Raw genomic sequence first — 9,906 nt, 5'->3', positions numbered from 1 at the left:
TAGGGCTGTGCAGATGAGCTGAGGTGAATCATTCAGGGAACACCCTTGAACTCTGATGGCTCCAAGCTTCTTCCCTTACTAGGAGATGCCTTCAGGATATAAAACCCTAGGGCAGGTAGCTTGGACTCCCTCACTAGGTGTAGAAGCCTCAAGGAAGAAAATTGTCAGGCTAAGGCCATCAAAGAAGAGGGAAGGGAAACACTGAGGGTGAGAAAGAGAGAATTGATGACTTCTGATTTCTTGGGTCCAGTCACTGAGATCTTTGTGTTTGCTCTGAGTCTTGTGTCCTGGATTCCCAGAATCATTTCAATGAGTTTCCCTTTTCCTTGAAGCCAGTTGGAGTAGGGCTCCTCTCAATTTTGGTTCAGACTTGGTTCTAGATCCTTCACTCCCACACACAAACAGAGACAACCATTTGTTTCAGCACCATTAAGAGTGAAACCCTTTATTCTTTATTGAGAATAGGGTATGCAGACCACCAAACACAGTTCACCAGCATCGTGGGCAGGAGTGCCCAAAGTGTGAGTGAGTGTGTGTTATGAGTGGCCTTACTGATTCCTGAACACTCCAAGCATTTACACTGCCCGTGCCAGGCCAATCCTGTCATTTCCTCGATCAAAGACTGAGAAATACAGTCTCAGGAAGACGTCACCCAGGATCCAGGTCTCTGTAGATGGACTCACAGTGGTCTCTTGAAAGCTGCTATAGCAGCAGCCTCTAGAATCCTGGAGGAGTCAGAGACACACACCAGTCAGCGTGAGCCCTTACTGGTGACTCCCCCCAATATCCAAACCCAGCACAATCCTTTGTTTTATTTCCCTCTTTTGGTAAGTATCAAGGGGTTTTCTCAGCATCAGGGGATATGAGAGTTCATCCAAAACCAAAGAGGGCCAAGACATGAGGTTGCCACGAGAAAGGGTGTGGTGGAGTGGAGGACTGGGAGTGGAGAAACAGAGGAATGAAAAACAAAGTCCTACTGTGGAGTATAAGAAACTATATTCAATATTCAGTGATAAATCACATGAAAAAGAATAAGAAAATATATATTTTTATGTGTATAACTGAGTCACATTGCTGTGCAGCAGAACTTAGTGCAACACTGAAGATTAGCCACACTTTAGTATAATTTTTTCAAAAAGAACAAGTGAGTCCATAGCTCTCCTCACTCCCTATATCTTTCCTTCTGACTCCTGCTCCTTGTTTTCTCTGCAGAGAATGCTGGTTCTCCTCCTGCATCCCCACAATCCATACTTTATTAAAAAACTTTATTTTGTATTTGAGTACAGCTGATTAACAATAATCTGAATTTCAGGTGGACAGTAAAGGGACTCAACCGTATGTATCCAAGTATCCTGGTCCCAAAGACACCACTCCCATCCAGGCTGTCATATAACTGAGCGGAGTTCCTGGTGCTACACAGTAACTCATTGTTGGTTATCCATCTTAAATAGAGCAGTGCCCAAACACGTTCTTGAAGACTTAACTCAGGAATGCTGTGAAGCCTCCTTCAGCCCACAGTCACTCTCTTTGGCCACTCCAGGCTTGGTTGGGTAACGTACTCTGGTTCCCCATCCCCACTGGTCAGTCTGTAGCCCTCATCACCCCTAGTAAGTCCCCAGTGCCCCAGTGCAGATCACCTTGAGATGCCATTTGCATGGAATCCCGTGCAGTTTTGCCTAGAACCAAGCAAGCCTCCATAAAGCTCAATAAGTTTCTGGTTTTAGAATTCCTGAAATTCCCTCTTTTCCTCAGAGCCTTCTTTGAACCCATCAGCCTGCTCTGAACTACCACTAAGAGCTGACATGAAGCCTCCACCCAGTGCTGGGGCTGAGCAGTCACAGTGAATCCTTTATTCATATTAGCATCCAACCTCCCCACAGAGGGGTCGGATACCCCCACAATTCACAAAGGGGGCACCTGGCTGGAGCAAGGGGAAGATGCAGCCAAGAACTAGGCTGACCATATAATTTATCATTCAAACCAGGAAAACTTTGAGAAGGGAAGGGAAACTGTGAACTTATACTGGAACATCACACTGGGACTATCCCCAGCCATTCTTCTTGTAACATGGCCTATTTCAGGGACTGCTAGTGCTGAATTCCATGTTCATGCACCTACGGGTTCAGATTGAATTGAAGCTCTTTGAGGACTGAGGACCTTAGTGTTCCCCTCTCCTTTTGACTCCCACCATGAGATATGGTGTGGCCTCTCCACATTTATTTCAGGAAGATCAGTGTCCCACACGGCCCTTTATTCTCAAGTGATTGGTTTTGTGGGAGGCACTGGCCCAGCCACAGGGCTCAGCAGCATCTGCAATGGTTTATCATGGCCTCCAGAGGGCGCACTCCTCCCAGCAGCAGCCCAAGAGTTCCCCCAAGCTCCAGTTTGAGAACCAAACTTCAGTATTTTCCCCTTACCTTGAGGATGTAGGCTCGAGCTGGCACTCGGTAGTTGATACCGTTTATGGTGAAGGTAATAGAGGGCAGGGTATCGACTGCAGAACATGAAACGTAGTGCTGTTAGAGAGAGAGGGTGAGAAGTTGGCCCTGGAGATCCTTGCTGTGTGTGGAGACTGGGAGTGACCCTGGGGCATGACCCTTCACCTTGAAACCCCGTAGAGTGGCGCCGATGAGCTTCTGGATGTTATCAACCAGTGTTTTTGGGCCTTTGATCATTGATACCCCGGTGTCAACAACGGCCTCACAGCCGCCAGAACAAGCAATAACCTTTCTTCTCATGGAGATGCTGAGAGACAAAGGAAGAAAGTGGGCATCAAGGTCATTCTGAGTCTCCCCAGAGTTGTCCCCTTCCCGACTGTCTCCTAAACAGCCCTTCATCTCTTGGCCTCTTTTCCTTTGCTCTAGACATAGCACCTTTCTTGACATCCTCGAATGCAGTATTTGAATACACCAGGATCTTTTGTACCTTGACAGAAGCTAGCTGGTCTTCCTTTCTAGAAGTCTCCACTCCACTTTGACTAGCAAATTTCTTCTCATCTTCCAGATTCCAGCTTTATTGTATTGTTTTTGGAAAGTCTTTCCCCCGGTGTTTATCAGTCTCCTGTCTTAGTCACTCTCTGTAGACCCTTCCTCGTGTCTGCTGCTGCTACTGCTGCTAACTCACTTCAGTCGTGTCTGAGTCTGTGCGACTTCATACAGGGCAGCCTACCAGGCTCTACCATCCCTGGGATTTTCCAGGCAAGAGTACTGGAGTGAGTTGCCATTGCCTTCTCCTCCTCATATCTAGCGTGTACCAAAGTCACAATTCACTATGTGGGCAAGTCACTTCATGTACATCTGCCTTCTTAAATGTGAGGGTGAGTTTTACTCTCCTTGCCTCCCTCAAGTGCCTGGCACAGAGTGGAAGCCCAATGCTTGTCTGTTCAATGAATGAATGAAGACTGAGACAACAAAAAGAAACCTCCAGAGAGCTGTATCTGATGGGGAACAAATAATGGGTCGCACACAGAGTGAAGATGGAGATTCACAGCGGCAGCAGATTCTCATAATGATGGGATAGAGGGGCTCCTCTGGGATAGGGTGTCTCCCAGCAGTGCTCCTACAACCAGCTTAGACCTTGAGACCCTGGCAAGGAAATACATGTCTAGCCCACAGGAACTCCAAAGCTTTTGTCTGAGGGTATGACACAGAATCCTATCAATTGTGCCTCTTGTCCTCAGGTCACTGCTGTATCCCACCTTCCTGATTCTCTGTAATAGCCTCTGTCCTACTGTGTGCCCAAGAACTTGTGTCTTTTTTTTAGTTGCTTTCACGTCTTAAGACTGCAGCCAACCTCTCTCCACTGCTGGGTAGCTGCTCCCTAAGAAGACCAGTTTTCCCCATTTTCTCAGGATTGTCCCTGTTTTTAAAATGACATTTATCTGTACTGAGAACTTCCTATGTCCTAGGTAGCCCTGGACAGTTGGTCATCTTATCATAACTCTGTTCAGGCTGGACAAATTCTCCCTGATCCTCTATTCACCACACTGTAGAGTCTTCTGACCATGCTCCCCACCTCAAAGGTCAGTGGGTGCAGCATTCTCTCAGCTACACAGACCTCTTTGGTGCCTTTTAGGACCCTGGTCAGAGCCGTGATCAGAAGGCCTGGGGGTTATAAACCCATGGGTTGTTTGTGTATCTATATGCTTGTGTGTTTGCTTGTATGTGTGTTTGTATGTCTCTGTGTGTGCTTGTGTGTCTCTGACTAGCTATGCATGATTTTATGTGTTGCTGTGTATATTTATGTGTATCTGCTTGTATGCTTCCATGTGTCTGTGTATCTGTCTGTGTTGTTGTGGGTGGTGTATATGTCTGTGTGACTGTGTGTCTGTGAATGCATTTGTGTGTGTCTGCCTGTGTCCACGTACAGAAGTGGGAGCATCACTTGGGCTGACCCTCAGAGGGAGAGGCTTACCAGTCCATGTGTACAATCCAGTCACCCGCTTCAATCAATGGTACCCATTTGAGCTCTCCCTTGTAGTAGCGGTGGTCCACCCCACCAAACATCACCACACTGCCCTCCTGCTCGTCTCTGTAGAGAGAAGTGATGGGGGGATCCTTGGAGGACAGTAACAGCAGCACTTTCTGAGAGCTGCGCTTGTCCACCCATCAAGGCTCTAATAAGATCCCCATGTGCAGATGCAGAAATCGAGTCTAGGAGAGATTGAGATCCAGACTGAGGTCTGTTACTGGTTAATGAGTTGCACAGAGGAGGTTAGAAGCTGAATCACTTGGCTGGGCTCCACCCACTCTGTCTTCTGAAGACACCCTGGACCTCCAGCGACCTGAGTGCTCAGACACCCTCAGAGGACAGGGTGCTGAAGTGTTTTGGCTTTCCCATAGTCCACCTTGTCATTTTTCAGGAAAATCAAGGCCTCGGAGTTCTAAGGGTGTGGGTTCAAGTCACCCAGTGTTGGCTCCAATGGCATGTGACCTCTAATGTCAAAAGGTCCCCAAGCTCCGAAGCGACTCCACTTCTGCTCTCCCTTTCTTGAAATGCCTCATATTTTCTTGAACAACGGGTCCCACACTTTTGTGTCCCATACTTTTGCTTCTCACTGGGTCCTACAAATTGGGTAGCTGGTCCTGGGCTCCCAATGAAATGTTAATGAGGAAGGAAAGATATCCACCATCCTTCTCCTTCCTTCCTTATCAAATTCATAAGCAAATCCTAATGCCTTTTCCTTCAACTTGTTTCCTGTTGCCTTCCATTAGCCTTCCTCCTCACTCACCCCCTAGACCACACTACTGGTCTTGACCCCAGGAGTAGGGTTGTGCTCCAATAAACCTTTATTTATAAAAGCCAAGGGTGAAGCCAGGTAGGGTCTTGGGTCCATAGTTATCCTGGGTTAGATTATCTCTCAGATACTTCATATTCAAGTGTTGTATACATTTTTGTGCAACTGAAAGAATCTTATAGCTAATTTGGAGAAAGGGATTGCCCATTTCAGACTTACTTGCTCAAGTAGAAGGCAAAAACAGGCTCAGAAATGGCACCTTGATTCTTCAGCTTGTCAAAGATGGGGATGGCTCCAGAGAAGGATATGTTGGGGTAGTTCAAGCCCAAGACGCCATCAAAAGGTATACCCTCAAACCCGGATTCTGTCATGCTTAGACCAAACGGCTGGTCAGTGCTTACAAGGTCCCCAATCTGTGGGAGGGAAGAGTGTTCCCACTTACAGATACGTGAAGTGGGACTAGGACTGCAGTGGGATGCATTGCCATTAGATCCTCAAAGAAGAATTGAGGCTGGGCTCTGTCTTTGGTGGCCAACAGATGGTTAGATCAAGCTGGGAGGGGAATTTGGGTTCAATTTGAGAGAGGCTGTGAATTTTATAACATCTGGCCCTCTGTAAAATACCACCTGAATGAGTCAAATTGGCCTCTTGGCTTCTCTACAGGTGGAGCAACAGGGGTCAGGCCAGGTCCCATTGGTGCCACTTTATGGACAAAACAATCGAGAGCAAGATAGCCTTCTCTTTGGCATCACTGTGACCTAATGACAGGAATGGACTGCATTATCTGTGATGTACTGTGGATTCTGCATCTGTCCAGGAAGACAGAAGCCGAAAACACAATCTTGCTTGCAAGGTTCTATGAAATTACTGCCTGGGGAAATCACTTTTGGGGATATGTGTAGACTTCTGTGAGTGTGTATGGGAGAGAAAGAGAGAGAGACGGGAACTACTCAAGGATTTTGGGGGAAGCAGGCCATAGGTTTATTAGACTCTCAAGGGTCCTCTAGGGTGAGAATTCATTAATCAGGCCCCTTGACTTCTCAGGTCCCCAGTTTCCCACTCTGGATACCTGAAGCCCTTGACTTCCCCCAAGGTCCCCAGACCAGTTTTATTCTGTCCCCAAACACCCCACAGCAACTTCAGTCCTGAAAAGCCAGCCTAATTCCATCTTTTACCACATGTGTGCCCTCAACAAGGTCCTTTCTGTCTGCACCTCAGTTTCCTCATATGTCTCATGAGCTAATCAGAATAACTGCTGTGTGGGGTTGTTGCAGGATTAAACCAGTTATCACCTGAAAGTGCCTGGAACAGTCTGTGAATATAAAAGTGGGTGCTTTTCCCCCTTCTTCTCGCTCCCAGCAAAATGAACCTTGAACTACGCATGGGCAGAGGAGCTGCAAGTCCACACTTCAAACCACTCTCTGGATTAGCTAATCTGTTTGCTCGTGTGTCACCATGGGCGCTGCCTCCCCAGAGACAGGATCCTGTGGATAAGATGGTCAGTATCTATGGGAGTTAGGATAGGAAGGGCCCTGGCAGGTGGTCCTGCATCAGTTTTGTCAGCAGTGGTCACTCCATAGCCACTCCTGACTCAGAATATGTTACACTGTTACCCGAACTGTGTCATGAGCAACAATTCCTTCCATTGTCCCAGATCCGTATTCAATGCTGAAGGTCTTATTGGTAAGCCGGAATGTGGAAGACTGAAGATGTCTGAACCTAAAGTGTTTAGCTGCAGACACAAGATATGAATGTTATCAGGTGCCAAGGATGGAAACAGGGAGGCAGGGCAAGTGAAGGATGGTCCGGGTAGGGGGTGTCTGTACTCACAACAGGCTGGACTGGTGCAAAAGTCGGAGGGAACCCACAAGTCAGATGAGCCTGTGTCAAAGACAACCAGGAATTCCTGAGGGGGTGTTCCAATGGTGATGTTACCCATGTAGAACAACTACAGGGAGAAAGAGGGAGTGGGTTAGTGCAGAATTGGCTACCCTCTATTCCCACACTGCTGCCTCCCTCGGGGTGTCACATATCTCTTGAGATCACTTTCTAACCACCGTGAAGCTCACAGACTTTGGTCACAGAGGTATCTGCATTTGATATATTTGTCCTGTGCTACATTGTATGCAGGATATTGACTCTATGACCAGACATTCAAGTGGTACCTCCTGCATTGGAAACCCAGAGGCATAACCACTGGGCCTCCAGGACCGCTGGACACCTAGGAAAGTCCTGGTGCCTTTATTTGAGAAGCTCTGTAGTCTCTTCAAACCCAGCCTTAGCACCCGCTTCTCCAGGAGGTCCTTCTTGTTCAAACCCAGGCACTCCCTCCAAACTCAGACCACATCCAATCAACACCACACAGGTGACCCTTTCATTTGACATGTATTTACTCTTCGCCTATCTCTCAGGCTGGCATGGGAATTCTTGAAGACAAAGTAAGCCCTTTGTCTAATCTGAAAACAGTAACCACAGTGATTCTTATGGCCATACAAGGAATACAGGTTCACTAACTTTATATTGCTGTCTTTCTTGCATCTATGAAAACTGAATTCCTCTGCCTGGGGATTCACAATTGCTTTGCAGTTGGCCCTACCTTTTGATCAGTGATGGTTCACTCTTCATCTGTAACTGAGTGGCTCACTTAGTTCAGAAGGAACAATCGCCCTCAAACTAATGACACATCTTTGACACAGAAATGGATATTTACCTGCCGCCTGGTAATTGCCAGGCCCAGTCACAAAGACCAACAGTTAAGGATGAGAGTGACTTCTCCTCTGGCGGGGGTCCCTGTTTTCCAATGTCTCTGCCTCCTGCAGGAACCCCAACCCCAATATCCCACCTGGCACCTCCAGATGAGCCCCAGTGCTAGGCTAGAGCACCAGGGGGCGCTGTAGAGCACCATCCTCCCAAAATACTCACATCCCTGATGTTTCTCAGCGGGTGAATAGTTAGATTTGAGCCACGAAAAGAAATCTGGGACAGTCTGTAAGCATGCTCCTTCAGGAAATTGTTCAGCATGTTTTTTCCACTGAGGGTTTTTGTCATGGTCTTCACTCTCCTTAGAGGTATTCTTTCACCAAGCATTTGACAAAGAAAACAAAGAAGATGCTACAATTAGCTGTCAGTTTTAAGGTATAACTGTCATTGTAATGGCCCTGTGTATTTTCTAATCATTTTTATGAGGCACTTTATTGTCAGAATTTTATGCATATACCATGGCAAAGACATAGACTTGAATACAGGTTCCATTCTGCAATCTTGGGTAAGCTATATGATCATGTGGTGTCTCAGTCTCCCCTTTAGTAAAATGGTGGAATGTAATGATACAAACCCTCCAAATAGGATATCTTGGGGATAAGTGAAGTGATGGATATAAGGTACCTGATAAATAGGAAGTCTCAAAAATTACAGCCATTAGCATTTCTTTCGCCATCCCACTCATTCCTTCTCATAGAACCTCAAGGAAGGAGGTAGAAGGGGAACTCTTATCTTCTTTTACAAGGGAGCAATTTGAAATGCAAGAGGTTTCTGAATTGGCTGTGGTCACACTGCTTGTCAGATATAAAACAGTGTATATAAAACAGTGTATCTTTCTCCAAGTTGAAAGAGAAGAGTTGAACGAAGAATCCAAGATACAGGGAACAAATAAGGGAAATTCAGAGGCTTGAGAAGGAAGTAAGAGTCAAATGAACAATTAAAAGCAAACAACACAAAGAAAAATACACTCCCAGTGACTTCCAAAGAGATGGAGAAATAAATGACAGCGATACCGAGATGCAGACATAGGCATATACACACTGAAGTAGACAGGGGAAAAAGAGGATGTGTTGAATAAAATGTAGAAAAGTGTTATTCCACAGGACCACATCGACATCTGCATAGACTGTGCCCTGAACAGTTGAAAGGAGTTGCATTTTCAATAGGTCGTGACATGACTGGACCCCAAGATTGTGCAACCCAAATCTACACCAAGACCTTGGGATCCACAGTTCCTATAGCAAGTTACTTGTCAATACATAAGAGCTGAACTTTAAGACTCTTAGGGAAATACTCCATTCCCTTCTAAACCTGATGGCTGGAAGAATAATCGGATGAAAAGAAAAATCCGAGAAAGGAACATGATGTGGCTTACAGTCCCCATACTTACTTGACTACGCACTCTGAGAAGGCCACCAGCCCTAGGAGCACAAGCCACTTCATGCTTCTTTCCTGCATCCAAGTACTCAGGGAAGTTTGGGTTCTTAGCATGTAGTGGTGACCAGGAGCCCCAAGTTATATATGCTCTGACCTACCCGAGTTTTCCCCTTTAGGCCACTAAAAGATCTGAAAAAACACAAAGCTCTAGATAAAATCTTTACCTTCATCAGTGTCCTTGGTGAGTAGCCTTTGAAGCTTCTCAGAATACAGAGAATTGAACTGCAATCTCTTCCTTGAACCTTGGCTGGAAAATCAAACTAATCTGCATGGACATCTAAGAAGACAGGGAACCTTGCCTACATGGAGAAAAAACTGCTAAGAACATCATGAAAATGGATACTAGGGGCCATGATCGACATTCATGGATTCATGTCATTTTCCTAGCCACTTCATGAGATATGCATTGCTGTCTTCATTGGAGACGAGATTGCTAGGAGGATAAGTGGTCAAATGGCAAAGTGAAGACCTCA

The 9,906-nt window shown here is 46.3% G+C and overlaps 1 protein-coding gene across 3 annotated transcripts; it reads right to left on the bottom strand.

Moving 5' to 3' along the window:
* Nucleotides 1–414: 414 nt before the first annotated feature.
* On the bottom strand, nt 415–9,682 carry LOC113886344 (pregnancy-associated glycoprotein 1-like). 3 transcript variants are annotated; one of them, XM_027532487.1, is made up of 9 exons: nt 9,598–9,682; nt 8,159–8,309; nt 7,067–7,184; nt 6,850–6,968; nt 5,456–5,649; nt 4,414–4,530; nt 2,604–2,745; nt 2,418–2,516; nt 415–725 (listed from the first exon to the last, which is right to left on the bottom strand). In XM_027532487.1, the coding sequence occupies exons 2-9, from the start codon at nt 8,282–8,284 to the stop codon at nt 576–578; spliced, it is 1,065 nt and encodes a 354-aa protein (XP_027388288.1). In that variant the 5' UTR covers nt 8,285–8,309; nt 9,598–9,682; the 3' UTR covers nt 415–575. The 3 variants fall into 3 exon arrangements, with proteins under 3 accessions (XP_027388288.1, XP_027388287.1, XP_027388289.1); XM_027532486.1 differs by lacking the exon at nt 9,598–9,682 and adding an exon at nt 9,387–9,502; XM_027532488.1 differs by lacking the exon at nt 9,598–9,682 and adding an exon at nt 9,387–9,494 and having other exon boundaries at nt 643–725; nt 2,418–2,494.
* Nucleotides 9,683–9,906: the final 224 nt, after the last annotated feature.

The sequence above is a fragment of the Bos indicus x Bos taurus genome, chromosome 29 (assembly GCF_003369695.1).
Source record: "Bos indicus x Bos taurus breed Angus x Brahman F1 hybrid chromosome 29, Bos_hybrid_MaternalHap_v2.0, whole genome shotgun sequence".
Classification (NCBI taxonomy): domain Eukaryota; kingdom Metazoa; phylum Chordata; class Mammalia; order Artiodactyla; family Bovidae; genus Bos; species Bos indicus x Bos taurus.
This window is presented reverse-complemented; position numbering and strand designations above follow the sequence as displayed.